Source organism: Lutjanus erythropterus, chromosome 11 (genome assembly GCF_056507025.1).
Source record: "Lutjanus erythropterus isolate fLutEry1 chromosome 11, fLutEry1.hap2, whole genome shotgun sequence".
In the NCBI taxonomy this organism is placed as follows: Eukaryota; Metazoa; Chordata; class Actinopteri; order Lutjaniformes; family Lutjanidae; genus Lutjanus; species Lutjanus erythropterus.
The window spans coordinates 14,565,069-14,588,357 of NC_139327.1; the positions used below are offsets into that span (position 1 = coordinate 14,565,069).

Consider the following 23,289-nt stretch of genomic DNA (forward strand, 5'->3'; position numbering starts at 1 on the left):
TTCCAAAATGATTCTTCTTGAAGGGCTGAGGTTCTACCCAGAACCATTTACTTCTAAAGCATCCCTTTTTGGAAGAAATGGTTTATCAAAGGTTCTTTGTTCCATTGAGAACCGATTTCATCTGAAAGTCAAGGTTTTGTCGAAGGGGTTCTTTGAAACAAAACATAAAAGGGTTCTCAGTTGAAGCCCTTGGATAAGTTCTAGGTAAAACAACTGAAATATAAAAGGGTTCCTAGTAGAACCCCCAAGGTGGGTTCTACATAAACCCCTTAGAATATAAATATGCTCTCTGTGAAACCCCCGAGGTGGGTTTTAGAAAATTTTTTTGAAATTTAAAGGGGTTCTATGTAGAAGCCCCTCCGTGGGTTCTAAATAAAACCCTTAGAATATTAAAGAGATCTCTGTAAAACCCCCTTGGGCAGGTTCTAGACAAAATGCTTGGAATATAAACAAGTTCTTGAAAGAACCACCCTGGCTGGTTTCTTGTTAGCACCCTTAGAAGGTGGACAGGTTCTTGATAGAATCCTCAGAGAAGGTTATAGGTGGCACCATTACACCACAGAAAAGGTTCAATGTAGAATCTCTCATTGAAAGTTCTGGGTGGAACCTTTCACAGATGGTTCTAGTATAATCCTTTACGATGGGTTCTAACTCTCTGAAAATGTTCTACCAGGAACCAAAAAGGGTTCTCCTATAGGGCTAAGCTGAACAACCCTTCATGGTTCTTATTAGCACCTTCATTTCTAAGAGTGCAGATAAAAGCATGAACCAAACGGTGTGTCTAATGTTCTCCCTAATATAAAAAGACGGGGAGAAGGTTCCCCACCACTTTGCTTTCATTTCTCTCCCCGTCTCAGTGACTCTGCTCTCACTTTTCCGCCCTCCTTGTCAAATTGTTTATAACCTGCTACCATAGTCGAGCCGAGGCAAAACACTCGCCGTGAAAACACAGGATATACCCTCACAGCTGTGATCTCATTGAAGATGTTTGACTCCTCGCCATGTGAAATCTGCAACTTTATGCTATACCATGCACATGCTCCACAGTTTTACTCTGAATTCTGTGTGGGGGAGATATCAGAAACACGTTTTTGAAAACAACCGACGCCAAAGAAATCAGTGTCACTCCATGTGTGGAGATAATAAGAGACAGACTGTGCAATTGAAAGTCTAACCCAGTCATTATTTCAACAGATGTCCTCACGCACCGCAAATTCGGCTTTACTCATTTTGTCCTGATGAAAAACAACGGATGTGGCAGAGCATTTCACGCACAATGCAGCAATAGAAATGGAGAAAACTCAGGAAGTGGAAGGAACGGTTGGTAGCAGCATGGACACTTTGCTCAAAAAATGCCCCCAGATGATCTCTCACAGAATTTATTTATTTTTTATTCTTTTCTCAAGGCTGGTTGCTGATAAACATCTGTTTTTTTGTTCTGTTCCTGGAGACACCAGGCTCCACTGAAAGAAACCAGAAGACATGGTTATGATGCTGCTCATGTTGAACGAAAAAACACAAGAGGCCAGCTTAGAGCTCATCTGCTAAGAAGAATAAATTGGAAGAATTTTCTTTAGTTCTATTCAGACTGCCTCCTACAATATACACACTATTAGAGAAGATACATGGAGTCTCTAAGGTTAGGGAATTAAGTGTTTTCTATTATTCTAAATATAAGGATAGAGAGAAAATCATCAGTTCTTTGAAACTGTTGTATTTCAAGGCAGCACAGCATGGCACAATGCTTAGCGTTGCCGTTGCCTCACAGCGAGTAGGATCTGGGTTTGTTCCTCCTTGTAGATTCTGCCCTGGAGTACGTATGCTGCAGGATAGATTGAGATATTGGAGGAGAATTGGCCTGTTCCAGCTCATTGTGCGCTTGTCATGCTGCAGTAAAGACACTGACCCAAGGCTGACCCAAAAATGACAGCAGGTCCACTCCAGCTGAACCAGCTCAGTTTCTTGTTGTCTTAAGATGAGATAAATTAATTTCTAATTTGTTTACAGTATTAAACATGGAATAACTATCACCTGTTTACCTCACTCATATACACCATGATGTGATCAGCCATTATCTTTTCACTTTGACACACATATCACCATTACATTCTTTGATGCATGTTTTAAATTCACTGGAAATGAAGAGAATAATTTATGTTTACCATTCAGTTAGCAGACATTTCAACTGATGTCTTGTTTACAACGGTGTCTATTCCCTCTTCTTCTTCCTCTGCTTCTGTCTCTTTCTGCATATGAGTACTTAATTTTTTGGACTAAGGATGTTAATGATTAGCGCATAAAAAGGATGTAATATTCAAAAAACACAACTTGCCATTTTTACACTTTTGCTAATGTACAGATTAAACAAACAAGATGTAATGTGTTGATATGGGAGTTTTTACCTTTGACAGAGACAGGCTAGTTGTTAATCCTGGTTCCAGTCTACGCTAACATAAGCTAACTATCTGCACAATGTAGCTTCATATTTAATGCACAGGCATGAGAGTGATTTCAAGAAATCTTCCCTTGCTGTCAGCAATAGAGAATAATGTAAGCCTGCAATGAACAATATTCTAATTTATTGATTAATCTAACAATTGGTTTTGTTATTATTCAATTATATAACAATTACTTTACCTAAAATACATATCAAAAACTACTATTTCAATATTTTATTTAATCATAATCCTGGAATATAGAATACTGTGCTGTACTGAATGATATATAAAACATGGACATAGGCTCCATGACGGCAGGCATACCCTTAACCAAAACCAACCAAAACAAAACCCCTTTTCAGTACAAGGCTGTAATTACATTTACAGCATTTTAATGGGGTACTCTGTGGAGAATGACTCACTTTTGCAACAAGCCTCAAGTGGCTGTTTGAGGAACTGCAGTTTTGGGCTTACCGCTTTCCACAAAATGTCAAACTATTCCTTTAAAGTTAAGTTAGATTAAGGTTTAGGTAAAGTTATGGTGAGATGAGAGATAGATATTGTGGCCGTATGCTTGTTTCACAGCTGATATTTTAATTTATAAGGTAAGCGCAGGCGTTAACGATGGCTCTGTTCTATTCAAGTGACCCAGTAAACCACGACAGTGTGACAGTGAGCCAGCATGTACGATACCAGGCCCTGAAACCGAGGCAGCTATAAATAGAATTTAGCCATAATTAATGTTATCTACACCTGTGCTTTTCCAGCTTGACATGTCACCTGTTCTCCTGTCCTGCACACCTGTAGCTCATCCCATCATCAGCCTGTGGCCCGCTGCCTGCCTCACCAGCTGCACCTCATTACAACCCGTTTTTTGTCAGACTGCCTTCTTTTTCAGGGTTCCCTTGTCTGTTTTTGTCTGCCTGTCTGTCAGCCTGTTTGTTTCCTCTTGTTACCTTTCGACTGTACCTGTGATTTTCTGTTTCTTTCTGTCATTCTTGCAAGTTTACAGTAAAGTTTCTGTCACATCGAGTTCTCTACCTCTGTCTCCTGTTTGGTGTCTGCAAAATTGGGTTCAAAAGTGTGACAAGGGCTTTTTCACTTTTGTGGAGAAGTTTTTTTTTTATTTTATTTATTTATTATTTTCTGGGCCATAAATGTGAAATGATGCAAGATGCAGTTGTGATTCCACAAAGCAGTCAAGTGATTTCACCCTCTAGGCCTGATCCTACATATACTTACATCATTTACACTGAATCATGTATGAAGAGGAGTGTAATAACCCAATATAAAATTAGCTCCATGTGGTCACATGTGCATCCAGCTCTCCAATTTACAGCTGACCTAAAATGGTGATGCAGATTCAAAGTTACAAGTGGTCCTTGGATTCTTCATCTCTTATTAAAATAAACCCCTTAACTTGTACAACAGCAGCCAAAGGGTTAGTTGGCTTTCTATGATGCAAGGATTACATCCCTGAAGAGCTGAGAAATCTATAAACATGGAAAGTAAATAGACATAATATTGATTATGGTGATAAATCACACCTGCAATCCAAGCTACACATTTATGTTGCTAAAATACACATATCTTACTACAATAATTAACTTTATCTTACTTTATTCACTATAATAAGGACAAGAGCAGCTGTTTGTAATGTTCTATTATTCTGTTGACATAAAACTGTTTTTGGTTCATTATACTAAACTGAAAAGGAGACACAGGTTTGATATCTTTATTATGACTAATGATTGTATCTTTTTAATTATTCATGATTAATCGACTGTTAATTGTTTATATAGCCAAAATTTACATGGCTAAAATACACTTAATATATCTTACTTAAGTAATGAATTATATTTATTACAACAGGCAAACAAGATCAGTTATTTCTAGCAAGAGCATTGTTGTTTTATTATTCTATTTGTTTAGATTGTTTGTGCCTTATGAATTAATGTTTCACATAAATAATGTTCTATAAAAGTGAAACTGAGGAAGAGGCATGTGTTTGGGAACTTATTAATTATTAATGATTGTATCATATTATTCATGATTAACCGATTACAGGGCAAAAACACACTTACTACATCTTGCTCCAATAATTAATTTTATTTATAATAGCAAGGACAGGCAAACAAGAACAGACATTTAAAGCAAGAGTTGTTTTATTATTCTATTTGTTTAGATTGTTTGTGTGTCATAAATTAATGTTTCACATAATTAATTTACCAATAGGATTGTTTAAATAAAACTTAAACTGAAAAAGCATCCATTTGATATTCTATTAATTATTAATGGTCATATCTTATTAATTACAAATGATTAATCCATTACCATTTGTTTACGTAGCAAAAAGAGATCCTCGATTGTGGTTTGAAATTATGGGAATAATAAAAATCATCATTCTTCTCCTGAATTCTTCGTTTTACCGTGTACATGTTGTGTAAATTAAAGGCCTTGTCCGGTCTTTGGCAGGGATCATCCCCTACTGTCAGAATTCCTTTTCTCTGTTTGCCCTCATAATTCAGATTTAATCCTTCGAAGCACACACAGCCAGGCTTCATGGACTGAATGCTGTACGTGCTCCTCCCCCAAGCTACTGAGCAAGGTTTAAGAACTGATTTGTGGGTTAAATGAAATGTCAAACAGGGATTTTTCTTACATTTGTCTTTATGTTTTGGTGTATGGGGGGTGGGGGGGTGGGGGGGGGGCAGTGATCACAAATGCAGTGCTGAAAAACTGATTACAGATTTCAGATTTCAGTGAAGTGTAATGCTTGAGTAATAATCTATTTAGATATTTTATGCCCTATGAATGTGTGGGCCTGTGGGCTTCAGCAAATCAGCCAAAAACAACCAGAAGGCAACCAGGAAGTGCGGCTGAACAATAGATAACATGTGCAAACATCTGTTTCCAGGCAATCCTATTGGTCTTAAATTTGAACCAAGATGACAGATACAAATCACCACCGTAAGCACACACTCCACTCACATGAGTCCTCAACCACACACCCACCAAAAAAGGAAATGTGGCCAGTGTGGATGTAAATACTGTGTGATAAATACCATGCTATGGTATTCATATGTGTAGGCATTTTGTTACTAAGGTGTTGCTATAGGTTGTACCAGTACACAAGCAAGCAATGTAGTGTCATGTTGTGGCCAATGTGTAAGGCCCCTTAAGACTGTGTACTCATATTGTTTAACCCAGGCCTATTCTATTACTTTTTTACAGTTCTAGGTTCTCATGGACTGTACATTTATATTTCCTATGTCTGACCTTTAAAGCTAGGAATTTAAACGTGTAAAACAATGCACCTTTTCATATTTTTGTTTACTAGTTTTCACCCTAGGAAAAGAAACATTATGTGCTTTACAGCAGACATAACCACTGAATGGGTTAGCCTGCTAATAAAATTATGATCAGTTTGCTAGCAGTTTGCTGTTGCAATGTTGCATTTAGCATCTGTTGGTTTTTTAAGATCTACTTTTCATGTTGAGAGGAACATTTTGCAATGGCATTTGATACCACTAACAACATGAAATGAGTAGCTAGTGCTAGCATAAACATGTGTACACTTCTTGGTTGCAGCTGAAATGAACGACTATGGGAATTGTTAGTTAGTAACTGTACTGTTGTAGCTGTTTTGTTTTGTTTTGTTTTTTGTTTAAAACTATCTAAGTTTAAGACATTGTTTATTTATACTTTATGTTACTATTTTTAAAGGATCAAAAGGAAAGATTGAGGTTGTTAAAGGGCCATATTCAGTCCATGGGCCACCAATTGAATAGATCTGGTGTTGTGAACCATTCACAAAATTTCATCTATTGATTCATGTTTATTGACAGAAATGTTCCTCTTTTGTCATGTCAGTGGGCTAGCGGCACAATTTTGCATTTTGTTGCAGATCATGTTGAAGTTCGAATGAATGAGGATAAGGATGTTTTAATGTCATTCCAGAGCATGAAAGAGCAAAATGATTTACTCAAACTAGTAATACATTCGTAAATTTAAATATAAAAGTATAACAAATACAGAGGACAAGGTGGTCAGTGCCCAGAGTACAGCAGTGCTCAAATACAGCACAATAAATAAATAGTTGTGGAAACAATAATAGTAGGAGACATTTTAGAATGGCAACAAGACATATGTCAGACATCAGCCTGTTTTTATTTTACAAGCTAAAATATAAAAAGGACCACAAACATATATTATGCAATGAGCTACATTATGTCCCTGTCAAAAATATTGTTTGGCTTTCAAAGCTCTTCCTTCATTAATAGGAATTTACTAAATATCCCCTCACCATCTATTTCGCACATCATCTTGAAGAAATGTCAAACATGCACGGACCAGCTTTTACCACTAAAAGCAATGGTCCAGCAATCAATGATGTGGTCTAACAGAGCTCCAGCTGTTCTCTGCTAAGTAATCCATTCTTAAGGGTGAGTATTCTTTTTAAAGGCTGCTCGCTGCTTTGACAGATGAGAACGGCCACAATGAGCTGGCTCTCCATCACCGGGAGAGAAGCGGAGGCAGAGGATTGCATTATAACTGACAGAGAATTGCCTGACCACCCGCCAGTTGCTTGGACTGACAATGTTCGATATTTTGAAGATGGCGGTCGATGCTAGAACCTTTAAATTATACACGAGGTCCTCCGGGATCCCACTTCAATACATCTCACTCTGGAGAATGAGGTTCATGGTCACATTGCAGCCCCTCTACTCTTTGTCTGTCTTGTCTGGACTGAAGATGTCAAAATGCTTGGAAATGGATGAAGGCCTCTGATACTTGGCTTCATTTTAAACAGTGATCCAAACTCATTTCCACTGCACAAAGTGTTTTTTGGTGATCTTATGATCAGCTTGTCATATGCAACACTTCTACACTCTTCCAGAAAGGATGAGGTTCTTCCCAAGACTGTTTACTTCTGAAGAACCCTGTTCTGAAGAAAAGGGTTTGTCAAGGGTTCTATCAAGAATCCTTGTTGGAAAGAGTTGAAATCATTCAAGGACTCTTTCATCAAAGGTTCTTCAAAGGTTCTTTGTACATAAAAGGATTTGCAGCAGAGCCCCTTCAAGTTCTAGATAAAACCCTTGGAATATAAAAAGGTTCTTGGTAGAACCTCATGAATCTGTTCTACAGAAATCCATTGGAACAAAGAATAAATAAATAAATAAATAAATCTTGCTAGAATCCCCTTGGGGGGGTTTAGATAAAACATTTGGAATATAAAAAAAATCACAGTAGAACCCTCTGAATATAAAACCCATGGAATATAAAAAGGTTCTCTGTAGAAACCCCTGGACGGGCTCTCGATAACACCCTTGGAATTTTCAAAAACAGGTAGAACCCCTTTGAGTGGGTTCTTGTTAACACTCTTGGAGGATGGAAAGGTTTTTGATAGAACCCTCAGAGAGGACCTCTGCCCTTAGAGAGGGTTCTGGGTGGGACAGTAATAACACGAAAGGTTTTCTGTAGAACCTTTCCTAGGAAGCTCTGAGTGAAACCTTTCATAGATGGTTGTAGGTGTAGCTATTTATGTTGGGATCTATGTTGGAACATTTTTAAAAAGGTTCTGCCAGGAACCAAAAAGTGTTCTCCTATGGGGAGAAGCCAAAGAACTCTTTCTGGTTCTAGTTAGCACCTTTGTTTTAAAGAGTGCACTTTAAATCATACATCAAATAAAGTCCAGACAGACATGGAGTGAAAGCAGACAAGTAGCAGCTATACAGTAAACACAGTGACTTTCCCCAGCGTCCTACACACTTTCTTTGCTTGTGTTTGTCTTTGACTATTTTCAATTACTCGTGCAGCTACTATCCCCTTCCTTGATCTATCCACAACATTGTTATCTTTCTCTGCTACTTATAATATGTTTACTCATCCTGATGAATTCAATTACATCTTTTCAGAGGAAATTACTGTGGGGGTGGCTCAGCCTGCCAGAGGTCAGCACTAACTGTGAATACTAAAACTACTCCTCCAAACACATTACACAGCCTATTACCTGCTGCTTTTCACACAGCACTCTCCAACCCCACATAAGCCTTTCCACTGCCACAGATGAAATGCTTTCTAGATGGGATGTGGCGTGGAGAAGAGGGGAAGAGAGCTGGAGCTGTCCCCAGGCCTAATCGTTTCAGAGAGCCATCCCCTCTGCAGCCGCAAAACACGCCAGTCCTGATTAGGGAGGTGTGTACGTGGCCAGGCAGAGCGTGAAAGGTGTGGGAAGGAGGCTTGGCCTCGGGGAAGCTAACCATGCCGACTCTTTTTTTCAGCGGATCGATAAGGCGCAAGGCCAAAGGCAAAGCAGGTAGAAGTAAACCAGCGACGTAGTGCCTTGACAAAGTGGGAGACATGGCTTCATTTAGGGTTTTGCTGGAGGGGTATTCTTCACTTGGAATAAATTACATGTGTATGGCCCCACCCGATTCAGTGAGGCACAGTTTCTGAGTCCATTGCCTTCCCTGCTGGAAGTCGCGCCCCAGTCCTCTGCTTTCGAGAAGGGGGATTTCATAAGTGGAGCGGCTCTGAGTGTCTGCTTCCCATCCAGAGGAAATTTCTCTCCTTAGCCGAGGATACATGTTGACAATTTCATTGTAAACCTGTTACTTTAAATCTCTCAGGAGATGATTGTGTTGAGACAAAACACCGGCTGTTTGAGAAACCTCTCACATAATTATCCAAACGCAATAACCCATTTCAGGTCTATCCAAACTGTCAAAGTGATTAAGCAAACGGGACGGGAAACGCTAGCAGGGACAAGGCCAGTTCCAGGTTTTTCTCTCTTTGTTGTTATACTGCATTTTTGAAATGCTCACTGTACTACGTGTTTTACTGAGCCTTTTTGTGCCCTCAAAGTAAAGCATCACCATACTAATGAGTAGGTACAGAGTTTTGAAATTCAAAATTAGTTCCTTAATAACAAACCAGACAGCAGGAGCCAGTATCATATTCAGAGCACATATACATTAATATTCACATCTGCATTTCATAGTCTATACACTACAGATAGATTAGATGCTAAGATAATTGGTAAGCATATAATGGTAAATTGTAATACATATATTCATTTTTAAGAAGATTTAATAAAGCTTATTATCCATCAGTGATGCTATGGGGAGCTTTGGGTCCCTCAGTCAGTCCTCCCTGCTTACTTTATTTCTAAAGCAGCATCAGCATCAAAAGCAGCTCTACCTGGGAATCATGGTTGTAACTGTTAATTAACAAGAGTGAACAATTTAGAAAGGGGACCAAGGGAAAAAAATTAGGAAAAGTATGGACTCCACACCGATAAGATTTTTTGAGTGACGGATGTGAAACTTTGATTAATATGCAAAGTTAACCAGCAGGTAGTACTTCTGTGTTTGATCACTAAATAGGCCTGGATAGGCTGAAGCAGTTGATCACTGCCACAGATCATGGCTCTTTTTCTTCTAACTTGGTATCTGACAGCTAACATGACACTCAGAACATAAAGCCAATAGGACATGTATGCAAAATGGTAAAAAAAAAAAAAAAAAAAAACCCACAGAACATGTTGCTCATTTAATTCCTAGGTGTTTTTAACTTGTTGTAAAACAGATGTCTCTATATGACTTACGTAACATCACTGGCGGGGGCAAACCTCTGTCCATTTTACACATACTTAACCAATGAAAAGTGTTAACTCTTTCCCCGCCGGTGTTCTTAAAAAGTTGCCAGCGCCAGCATTTTTGTCAAAAATCACTGTTTTTTCAGCACTCACAGAATATTCAGTTCTATTAATATGTTAACATGGAATATATCAAAAGAAATAACAGATAGGATAAATTCAGACACAAAAAATGTTTTGTTCTAGCTCCATTCATTCTTCCTTTCCATTCCTTCTCTAAAAGCACTTGATTGTTCCACCATGAATCCACTTTTCATACAAAGACCTGCGAAAAAAGTGTTTTATGAAAGACATATTTTTAATCAGAATATTAACTTTGAGTTTTTAGTTTTGATTTTTAATCACTTCATATTACATGCATTACATCACTGCAATCAGAGTGGATATCGTTGTCTGTGTCCTCCTTCCCCCCAGCTGTCAGTGAATTGCAGTGAAAACAGCAAATGCCAGAAACTCTCATCATTGGCAGGGAGGTGCTGTGTCTTAAATGATGGAAAATCTCATCAGTGGCAGAGAAAGAGTTAATAAGAGCTACTAACTTTGACTAAGAAACATTTAATTAATTTAAGAAAAAAACTACTTCTTTCATTTCCTTTTTTCGTTTTTGGATTCCTTTTGGATTTGGACAGCAACCATGTTCACACTAACCTTCTGTATATGGAACTTTGGCTGCAGAGCGTAACTGTCATTTATCAATAATCATTTGTTCATTTAGTCCTTGAACAAAAGCGAGCGGAGATGTAATGCAGGGCTGGAATGAAGCTTTGTGTCTTCTGGCCTTGAGGAGCAGTCAAGTGTTTGCTAAAGTCTGTGCCTTTTATGTGTCCATCCCTCCTGGTATGGTTGGACTGTATTGTTGTGTCTCAATACTCAATACACTTTGAGAAAACTGTTTGTGTTTGGACTGAATTCCCCAGTAATAACACATGAAATAATGAGAGGTCATAGGTTTTTCTGTCTGTTCTCTAGCAACTTATCATACGGCTCCTCAGTTCAGAGATATTCAGAACTACCTGACATCTCATTACTTAGGATTAGAGCAGGGGTCTGCAACCTTTAGTATCAAAAGAAAAAAAAAAGTCTAGAGATGCAAATATTAAATTCTCTATTTTCTTGCAATTGTTTTTTTCATTCGGTGTACAGGATACACATTTTTGCAACTGGAGAATGTCAGAATCACGTTAAGCCTACAACAATAATACCTGAGAATTGAAATGTTAAAATAATGTTATTCATTGCCATTTATTTTTTGCCAAAGCCACAGGGAGCCACTTGAGAGTGGCAAAAGAGCTGCATGCAGCGCCAGAGCAGCAGGTTGCTGACCCCTGGAATAGAGTGTAGACCAAATGCTCAACAATTAAATGCACAAAAAGCAGATTGTGTTGCTCAAATATCCTATTTTTATGTTCATGTTATTGTATTTACAGATTAATATTTGGTACAAATATACATTATGATAAAAGGGCAGAGAAAAGAGAGAGCCCATTACTCTGGGGCAAATGAATGCCAACCACTCTCATCTGCGAGCCTGCCTTAAGATAAACTGAAATGCAAAACATTAAATAAAACAGCAGAAATGATAGACGAGAACCTGACATTAAAAACACATATTCATGCAACATGTCTGGTTGCCCTATTTTTTAAGGCTGATGCTGCATTTTGACGACACAGCAATGAAAAAAAACCATGTGTCCAACCACTTTATGTTCTCCACATCTGAATTTTAATACTGAACTGCAAATTGAGCTGACGTACAGCCTTGATTTAGTGAGAACACACAGCTTTATTTTCTATATGGTAAAAGCCAGCTGTTGGAGCACCACGCTAAGCAAAACAGTGATGAAATCCAAAAAAGATCCATGCAAAAATGCTCTTTTTCCTCTGACAAATAAAGCTCTACACTTTTTGTGGAAGGAAAATATATGAGGCAATGACTCAAATTAGGATGCATAGAACATTCTCACGGAGCGAGAGAGGCATTTGCACATGAAGAGTTGAAAATGAGTCGCATTCAGCCAAGCTGTGAGCTCCACCTAGGAGGCAGTGAAAGAGACCGAGACAGGCACAGAGAGGGGCTGAGGCAGGCAGGCGCCAAGCCTTGAAGAGGGGCATTCTGGCATAATGACTCTCATTTACCATTGACAGGCCTTGGGAAAGTTAAACTAATTATGACAGCACACAGATGCTGAATAGCCCTTGATGAAGTTAATCACTGGCAATCCAACAAACAGGTGTTGAATGATTTCTGTTACCTCCCCTGGAATTATAGGATGTTCAGATTTTTGCAGAGCACCGCTCAAAGCAACAATCTACCCTAAATACGCGGTTTTATTCCCATGATACTGGCAATTTTCATGAACGGAACAACACCTCCAACGCTGGAAAACAAGTGTTGTTAACCTGTAATGTTAGTGAGACAAACTGGGAGGCTTGCAATTGAATTGACTGAAAATGAAACACAAAAAGTTTTTTTTGAAACATGACATGAACATCAGTCCACTGTGGTTACAGGTGTCAGTACAAAAGCGGGCCCACAGAAACCACCCTCTGAGTTCAGTTTCTCAGTTGCTGTCGGCGGTGAAGCTTTAATATGCACCTCTTCCAATACTAACCTAAAATCACGACCAAAACAGCCTGAAAGTAGAGTGTTTCAGTTTAGTCTGTCCTGGTCATTTTAAGGTCATAGAATTGAAAAAGAAATCTGTAATATATTTATCATAGTAAATCATACAATGACCATGATACGTCATCAGAGATTAAGGAAACATGAGTTAAAATACTTGTTTCTCTGACAACAACACTAAAGCCAACATGTTCATCTTTGAAATGTTCCTTTTGGGCTGAAATGTCTGTATTTCTTTGCCTATTTCATATTTATTAGAGTTCAAATTAATGCTGACTGTTAACCCAATTGAGTAGGTGTCTGTTTATGAGCTGTAAGAAATTCTTAATAATCTTTTAGAAGGAGTAAATGTTTATGATGGTTAAAAAGTGCAGTATGTTAATGGAGTGTGGCAGTAAGGCAGGCAGTCTCTGAACTCAAACTTCAGAGTGCCTATACTGTTCATTTCACATATATTCACTTCATAAAGCTAAAATAAATACAAATGATGAGTAACTGTCTGTTTATGACTCATAAGAACACATTACAAATCTTTTAGATGTACTAGATGCTCATAAATTGAGCAATAGTTTAAGGAGTCTGGCTGTTGGTCACTGAACTCTAACTCCAGAGTGTGTGTTTTCATTAGGGCTAGACAATTGATTAATATTACTGAAATCGGCATACAGCCAAGTGCAAAAACCCAAATCACAGAAGCTGCAGTTTTTTGGCATTATAATGAAGTACTGAGATGTCATTCTGTTGTTCTCCAGATGTAAGGAACCATTTTAGTATGGCACAGACTCCAATCACATTCTTATGATTTTAATAGTTTTTCAGTGGAAAATGAAAATTGTGGTGCAAAAATTCTCATTTCCTCTTACAGCAAATCATAATACAATCACAATATCTATTAAAATAATTGCCATATGATTTTTGTTTTTAACATATAATGTGGCCCTAATTTTCGGAGCAGTGGCCTTTTTGTTTTCAGGATAACAGGCTTAGCTCGATGGTTATAAACAGCAGATGACTTACAGTGACTCGTGATTGCTTGTCAGTGTCAAATTATAATGTTGTGCTCGTGTGCAGTGTCCCTGCAGCCTGCAGGCAACCTGGCTGAGCTTGAGGAGGAGGCGGCAGGAGGAATCCACTTGCTTCAACCACGAAGCATATATTAATTATTTCTTCAACCTGATTAAAGTCACTACAAAGAAGTTTCATATTTTATTGAGTTTGGACCTCCCTGTAGATTTTAATCTAAAATTATCAAAATCAAAATCTGTAACTCTGGCAGGGAAGTTTCACGAATGGTCATGTTTGCTTATGTAGGTCATATAGAGGCAACAGTTTTAAACTGAGGCAGTTACATAACCAGTTAAAATCTCCTTGTAGTAGCTTTAATATACTGTCTGTGGCTTACTATTTGCACTGCAGCACTCACTTTTGAACACTAGGGTTTTACATATTGCTCCGTAAAAGAGAAAAAATAAAACATTCATCTCCATGTGGACTGGATGCTAAATTGTTGTTTTATATAGCATCATTTGTCAGATATGATCAATCTCCTGATCCAATATGAGATATAATTAAGACTAAGATAAGACTTCAAGAATTCACAATATATATTCTATCAAACCAACAGTGGCATGTCAGTGACAGCCCTGTCAACAAGGAGGAGATCATAACTCATTTAATGAGCTTTAGGATACATAAAACATTCATTCTCCTGCTCCCAGATCACTGCAGATCATTGTTAACAGTCTGAGATAATGTGTAAGCATAAAGATAATAGGCTCAGCCGAACGTCATTAAATTGTGTAAAACTTCAAGTGCCGCACAAGGGCCAACAAAACCTCTCCACACTGAGCGGATGCATGATTAGCTATTAAATATCTGTCAGGAGTTTAGTAGACGTACTTATTTTAATACAAAACTGAATTATTATTGAGCTGCTTTAGAAAGAATGAATCTGAAACACATGTAAAAATCACAGGCTTGTTTAAGTGTAGATTAAATGTAGATTCAGTACACTGATTTTTTAAAGTTGTTAGAAATGTTTCTACACTGAAAAAAAACAAAGCAATTTGTGGAATTAACTAATCTGTTTTCATTGACTTAACATAAATACAAGTTTTATTTATTCAAGTTATATAAACCTAAATTTTCTTCACTTCAGTCTTTTGATTTGAAATGATGAGTTGAATGAATGTACTGTACAGAATTCAATTAACTCATCAAGTCTCTAAAGAAACATGATAGACATGTTTAATTCCCAGCATGCATTGTTTTAAGAATTAAACTCTCCCGAGACCATTTTTTTTAATAGTTTGAAGTTTCAAACTGAGAAAACAAAAAGGAAATCAAATTTGTTTGTAATGTTCATCAGTCTGACTGAAGAGTCGTTGGTTCAACTTTGTATGTTAAGCTCACTGAACATGTTTTCTTAAGTACAACTGAATTAGTGTCAAGTTAGTTTGAAGAGAAAAGTTTATTTGATTTGAATCATTACAAAATTACTTCAACTTGTCTTTTCAAATTCAGTCAAATTAAAATTAAAAAACAAACCGTAAATATTTACAGTGCATGTATGAAGGTTCCTTTATCATTTTTGATACAGAATCTGTTTGACCCAGTGCTTCAACAGTACTAACAGTTGTGTCTGACAACATGTTTTATATTCGAGTGTATATTTGATTGATGCCTCTTAAGACAAGTTCAAGCTGTTGCCTTCAGGTTGCCTGTCCAAGTTAATGTTCACAACACTTTCTTTCTTCACTTCTGTCCCTCGGAGACTTGCGCTGAGATAATTAAAGGCCCGTGGCATTCTCACTCACTGCTAAATAGGACTTGTTGCACTTTGGTAATCACATCCTCAAAACACTGCTGACGGTTGCTTCTGCTCTGTTTATCACACCACACATACCTCACCCAGTTCACATTCAACATGATTTATTTTTAATTCTCATGGAAGAAGTGCTGCTGTGATTTTGATTAGATTTTACACTATTGCACATATTCATTTTGTTTACCCATTTACGATGTGAGACAGACTATTTTTATTACATGATCTCGAAGGGGCAAACAAAGACTGACAACTCTACATACTGTATCTGTGAGTAATTTCAGAGTCACAAACCACTTAATTTGTATGTCTGTCAGATGTCGAAACCATGCAGACTCCATGCTGAACCAGTGAGTCACTATGTCATTTCCAAAACGGAAGTGAAGTGACTGGAGGACAAAGTAGATGAAAGTGCCTCGTGAAAGGCATGAGGCAGATTTATATTTATAAGCTTTCTATTTTATATTTTTGTTGTGTTTGCAGTTAAAGGTGTACATAAAGAACGAAGAGGTTCTGATCAGAATTTTAATGATCCTCCTTCAAACAGGGTTTCCCTCTCTCTCCAAATGACCTCTTTTCATGCCAGTAATATGGAAAATTAAAGAGACAGAAGGCTTGACCAATTAATTTGGAAAGCGACATTATTTGTTACAAACATGCACTTTGTGCCTACAGTCCTGTGATTACTTTTTTTCCCAGCTTAATCAGTGGATAATTATTTCTCGCACACTTACATTTCCTTTTGTCATTTGAATGTTTCGCTGGTTATTTGACGCTTAACATATGAAAGAAATATCAGATGCTAATTTTTTTTTGTCAAAGATAGAGCTGAATGATTTGAAAAAATATCTAATTGTGACCATATTGTCAGACATTACAATTGTGATATGATTTGCAATTTTAGAGAGAATTATAATTTTTACATTATTATTCTAATTTTCATTTAAAAACATTACAATGATTATGGTGTGATTTTTGCAAGGATCTATACCAAACTAAGATGCTTTATTACAGCTACTACAAGGAACTTTCAAATTGTGTTGATTTTGGAGGCCCCTGTGGACAAAAGTGGTAGTATTCCACCTATAATAACCACAAAATATAAGGTCAAAACTTAAATCATCTAATGAAAAATCTTTTTCGAACTGACTATGGCAATACTCACTGTAACTTTGCCTGGGAAAATGTAAACACAGGGCTGTTTCATGTGATTTCAAAGAGAATCCGATCCAGTGGCAGCCAATAAGAATAACTGTATACAGAAAGACGATCTTCTTCCAAACAGTTTGCTTATGTAGGTCATTGGTATTACATCGAGACTGTTTCATAAGCAGTTAAAAATTTATCTGTTTATTAAAGTCTGTAGAATATGATGTATAGTTCAGGACGTCTCTCCAGAGGGATAATACTGAATTTAAAATGGTATTTTGACACGCATTTGTCCTTTAACAAATACTGCAACTCTTGCTATTTGAAGATTGCAGTGGACCATATTGTGCTTTCAATAAAATAACAATTCATTTTTCAGCCCTAGTCTATGAATGGGACACACTTAAAAAAATCTTTCATCTTTCTTCTTGCACATTTTTTCTGATTTTTGAAAAGGTGTGAAAACTTAGAGGCCACAAAACAAGAAAGAAAATTCAAATAGATTGCATGGTTGTTTTTGCACTGAATATCTACATCTAATCTAATGTTGACTGACATGTTTAAATGCCCGGTGTGAGATAATGCTAGCTGACAACAGCACTCCTGTGACCTGCACAGTACAGTGTATTGTTTCTACACAATGCCTGAATACCTCATGATAATTACATCACGCAAAGTGTACAAAAATACCACTTTCTAATAGCTGATTAGATTTTTTTTTAAACTTAATCAGTGGATAATTATTTCTTGCATGGTTACATTTCCTTTCATTTGAATGTTTCCCTGTGCATTTCATTCTTGTTATGTAAAAGAAATTTCACATCTTAAAAAATGATGTCTAAGACCAAGACACACTTTTCAAGAAATGCTTTCTGTAATATGTAAAAAGTTTTTATCCATCTGCTTGCAGATCTCTTCAGACTTTCAAAAAGGTATCACAAATTAGAAGACACAGAACAAGAAAGAATCATTTTGTATAATTTTTTAAAGAAAAAACATTCAAATTCTCTGATTCCAGCTTCTCAAACGTGAATATTTTCTGGTTCAGTAAACTGAATGTCTTTGGGTTGTGGACAAAAAACCATTTGAGGATGTTACCGTGGGTTTTGGGAAACAGTGATCAACAGCTAATTGATCAATCAAGAAAATGATCGACAGATTAGTTGATAATGAAAATGATCATTATATGCAGCCCTAAAAGTCTCAAATCTGTCTGCCTGCACATTTTTCTGACTTGAAGGTATAAAAAGCCACAACAGTTTATGTGGTTATTTTTGCTCTGGATATCTAGATTAATGTTGACTGACATCTTTAAATGCATGGTGTGAGACAATCGTGGCTGACAACACCACACATGTGACCTGCACAGTCCAGGGTATTGTTTCTACACAATGCCTGAATACGTCATGGCAATCAAATTGAGACTATTGTGCAAAATGCTGTTTCTAATAGCTGATTATGTGTTACTCACTATTTGCTAAAGCAGCCGTAGTATGCACTGCAAATAGAAAATGTTTGGAGCAAAAAAACTTGGACAGAAAAGAAAAATAACCCAGCAGTTAAAGAAAAATCATTCGCTTGTAACTTTGAATAACAATTGAAGAGTTCATTTGCAAAAACAGATAAAGGCCATTCTTAAAATGAATAAACCAGCACCAGCTTGATTGATCTTCCCTGGAATAAACATGATTTAGGAAAATAAATAAATCTGAGATATCTGTTTTTTCAAATGAACCCTTGAATTATTGAGCTCTATTTATTACTAGTGAACATGATCGAATGAATGTGCGTGCTGCAGATGGGAAAATAATGGCACAGTTCCCTAAATTTAGCGTCTGTGTTCCCTGTGCTCATGACAGTGAAATGGATGGATGGCTGTTTGCATTCCCCGCTAGGTAACCGACTGAAGCGAGTTCACAGCAACAACAGGCTGTGCCACAAATGAGACATTAAGACCTCTGCGAGACGAAACCTCGCTCGTTCCTGTGCATGTCGTTCAAAACTTCTCACGGTGGCAAAAACATCAAAACCACGGGAATTAAAAATTGAAACGGCTCACCTTGGAGAATTGACTAAGACGTGAACATTTGCTTGCAAAGCAATGGCAGAGAATTCACTAATGGAAGCTGTTAAATTTTATTTTTGCTCTAAAAATAGTGCATTGTGCATTTTTTTCCTCTCCCTGGAGTTTCAAGCAGTGCAGGTGCGTTCATGGGATATGTGCAGTTGTGACTCTAAAAACTCTCATAAATTCACACATCTACTACTAGGCACTGCTGTCCAGTGCTCCAGTGCCGAGTGTGATTTTACATGAGTTAATTAAACATTCAAACATTATAAAATGGTGTGGCTAAACCAAAAATATCTGGATCTGCATTTTGTTGCAGGTTCTGAAACTCTTTATATTGAGGCGACAAAGCACCTTTTCCTCCGCTAGATATTCAATCAGCAGATGTTTTGTTGATGGTGTAAAATATTGTTTCAGGCACCGGTCCAGAATTGCACCTCAGCTTTTTTATGGACTGAGATGTAATGACTGAAACAGCCTAGAGAGTGTGAATTCATTTTCACAATTATTACATTTACTTGTCATCACTCATTCCTCATAAACGTGTTCACTTTCAACGTGAAACAGACCGTTTTCATAAAAGGCCTCATTGAAATAGGATGTAGAAAGTGTTCAGCTTGCTGTCATCTATTGTCCCTAATGTCAAAAGGACTGTGTTGCAATATTATATGATACTGATGTAATGTTTTCTGCCTTGATATTGCTTATTTCCTACATTCTCAACATTTAATCCTGCTCCTGTGTGATATTTTGTTCACCGTATTCACAAGTCATTACTCACACCCACCTGCCTGCATACTGGACAAACAGTACCTGAATGCATCGCCTTCAGAGATGAGCACAAAACCAAGAATCCTGTTGCAAATTACAAATACTTACTTATCATATGTGTCAAAATAAAATACAATGTATTCAATTAAAGTACAAGCAATTTTATACAAACTGGCTTTGACTCTGGACAATCACCTTTTAAATACATATATTTTTTATCACGTATTTCATGTATTCGTTGATGATTTTCATCAACATAACAGTCACTATCAGGTTCAAATGTAGAGAAAATTTGACTTTTTTTTAGGTATTTAGGCATTTTCCCTCATAATGCACAGACTGCTTGAAACACACTAATCATCTTTTGTCATAAGAAACATATATATGTCGAGTAATTAATGATACAATTGATATAATTTCACAAATAAGAACAAGACATTACTTGTAACAATTAAAGAACACCTAAAAAAAAAAGAAAAAACACCTCAAAGTAGGGCTGCCCTCAACTTAAGATTGTCCTAGTTGAGTAGTGGTTGTTAGTTAAAGCCAACGGTTGTTGCACAGTTATGATTTTAATTTAATTATTTAAATGAATATTTTTAGGCCATGAAGACTCAATATAGGTCTGACCTTAAAGGTACTATGTGAAGCAATTTGTGTGCATTAGTCGCTTTGTATTGCCAATGTGTGAATGGATTGTGGCATAACATAAAAAAATGACCCTCCATGACATTCTTGGTCGCCTTAAGCCTTAAGACTGATTTCTCAGTAAGGGACTGAGGACATTTTTTTCCCAGGAAAATCCCAAAAAATGTGACGTTTATATGCACTCCCTAATGCCTCGCCTTTCAGCTCTCCAACAATGCAATGCTAGCTAGTGTTAGCTTAGAAATGGACTCCACTAATGTCAACAAAAGACCTGCATCCAACACAAGCCTAACTTCACTTATGTGTATGTCATGTATGAATACAAGCAAGCATGAGAGCAACAGGATGCTGACTTCAGTTAATAACAAAAAATTCCTGAAAATTTCACATTACACCTTTAAAACAAACTTGCATTCATGTTGCACTATTCAAAATTATTGTTCTCATCTGTTCACGGTATGCAGGGCAATCACATTCAGTCCTGCATGCCACATTACTATTTTAAAATGAATAAAATTACATATTAAATAATGTATTTTAAGTACTTCAAATATACTAATTCCTACACAAATTGAAACAATTTCTTCTGCCCAGCAAAATACTAATTTGTATAATAATCAAAAGCATTTAAATGCATGTTTTAAACACATGTCTGACTATCTTGGAGGTGGCTTGTGTCGACTATATGTCCAGATGCTTGACAAAGAACAGATATAGATTTCAACAAAAAGGTAAGACAGTAAAACTGTGCAGCCAAGTTGAAGCACAGACAGACTAAAATACAGTATTTACAATGATAAAGACAGGGTTGAATGCACAATAGAGAAATAATTAGGACAAGGCCACTGTGCATGAATCCTTCCACCAGCACTCAACTGTGTCAAACAGCTTGGTCAATAATCTTCAGCAATTCCTGAGGATTAGAGTCTTATTACCGAGCACCGTCTGTCACACAGACCCCGGTGCCCAAACAAGTCACTTCCTGACTGTTTACCAACATCTCCCTGCTATATTCATACTCATTAGGTTGAATATAGTGCAGAGTTTAGTTTGGGAATGTCTTAAGTTTTATTTTGCAAATGGGCTGTCTTCATGCTGTATCTGTGGCCAAGTGTGTGTGTGTGTGTGTGTGTGTGTGTGTGTGTGTGTGTGTGTGCTGCCAGAGTTATCTAAAGAGGTTCTGTAAGTTGTGACTGACAGTAAACCGTTATGTAACTGACTGTTAAACACATTTTAGCCAGTGGCAAAATGTGAGGATCTATAACTTCTAATTAGCTGTACTCTGCATGCAGTATGGACCCAACTGGGGCTGATTTTCATTTATTTATTTAAACTATCTCTGTTTTTTTAAAGAAAAAAGTAGTAGTTTGGAATATGTGGATATAATTAAAGAAAGTATCTTTGCAGTCAACTTTTAAAGTCTCAATATTAACCATTCATTAGCTTGATTTTAAAGATTCCAACCAACAAATTTGTGAACTTAACGTCCAATATATCAGTCTGTAAGCACTCACACCTGCACGTACACACTTGTAGATCAGACAGTGGTGAACCTGGTGTCATTGCCCAGCACTCGGCTCTCCCTTCGCCTCAGTTTGACAGACGGAAGTAACACGGAACAATCCCCACAAAGTATAAGCATAGGACCCAAGTTCTTCTTACCTTGTCCGTGGATTTGAGCCACGGCGGCTGCCACAACCAAAACCACGAAGAGGCTCTTAAATTGACAGTCCTGTCTCATACACATGTCTACTAAAGTCGAGGTCGCTCTTCAGCGTAGCTACTGAACACGTCCTTGTGTTGAGAAAAGAATACTTCCAGGGCTTAAAAAAAAAATATATAAAGAAAAATCAACAACAACAACAAGCAAAAGCGAGAATCTGAACGACTGAAGACGCAAACGGAGCCGTGCGCCCTGATGCCGGACTTCCTTTATGGTTCGCGGAGGGAAGACAGTCGAGAATAATCAAGAGAAACGCGGAGGTCCCTTTTTAATTTGGACGCTCAGTGAGCGGATTCCTGGCTGTGTGAGCAGTCGGCACATGGAGAGAGAAGCAGCAGCCGAGGCTTCAGCACCGCGGACAGCTCCTAGCGTCAGCTGCTGGAACAACCTCCTCCTCAAACTTACACTGGACGCTCTGCCTTTTCTTTGAATTTACTTTGCATCACTCGACTAACATCTTTTTAATGTGCATATTTTTTATGTTTGCGTTTTTAAGTTTTAAGTTTTTCAACTACTTCCATAATCATATTAGTCAAAATCAGGTTCAAATGTACAGAAACTTTGAATTTTTTTTAAGTGTAGGGGAGACTGGGGGCAATTGTAACATTCTATTAAAGCTACTACAAGGAGTTTTTTACAAGACCATCAGCGAGAATATTGGCTGTGTCTGTATAGTTGTTCCTAATGCCTACCACTGGGTCGCATTCTCCATGAAATTAGATTAAAGGAGCCTTTGTTTACATTTCCCAGTCAAAGTTACAGTAAGTTGTACTTCAGCCAGTTAAAAGGAACCAGGATGAAATTTCTATTTTCTTGTGGTAGCTTTAACTAAGTATATTTTCTTATCAAGCCTTTTTCATATTTGTCAACTATTTTCATCTACATCTTCATCAACAGTCATATTCAGGTTCAGAAAATTTGAATTTTTAAGTATAGGTGAAACTGGGGGCAACTGTAACATTCTCTGACATGACATAGTCATATTTTAAATATACTGTATATTTTTTATTTTATTGTTTGTAAAATATTTTCATAACTATAACAGTCATAGTAAGATTCTCATGTTACATTAAAGCATGTTGTTGTATAAAATTTGATTTGCAACAGCATTTGTCTCAATACGTTAATCTTTTTAATATGTAATATACAATCAATCATACAGCAGTAATATGTGTAACTGAATAGATAAATACTTGTAATATGTAGTATTATAATTACACAAAATCCGTGTAAATAGATATAACCTGACATGTTTAGGCCTCCACAGTCAATAATTGTAACGTTTCAGCATCCCCTACATTCACTTTCGGGCTCCCACTTTTATCTCTCCCCCTCTGCTGTTTTACCTTGTGGGAGAGGTGAGCCACATAGCGGTCTTAGAATTT

At 37.2% G+C, this 23,289-nt stretch overlaps 1 protein-coding gene across 3 annotated transcripts in view; it reads right to left on the bottom strand.

The window, feature by feature from the left end:
* Positions 1-22,231, bottom strand: part of LOC146318757 (seizure protein 6 homolog) — a 149,997-nt gene extending 127,766 nt beyond the window's left edge. For 2 of the 3 annotated variants that reach the window (XM_084730889.1, XM_084730887.1), the window contains exon 1: positions 21,844-22,230. In XM_084730889.1, the coding sequence (XP_084587015.1) occupies positions 21,844-21,928 (85 nt within the window). In that variant the 5' untranslated portion in view covers positions 21,929-22,230. Of the gene's footprint in view, positions 1-21,843 lie in introns of all 3 variants that reach the window. The other variant, XM_084730886.1, reaches the window with a different exon arrangement.
* Between the last annotated feature and the right edge of the window lie 1,058 nt (positions 22,232-23,289).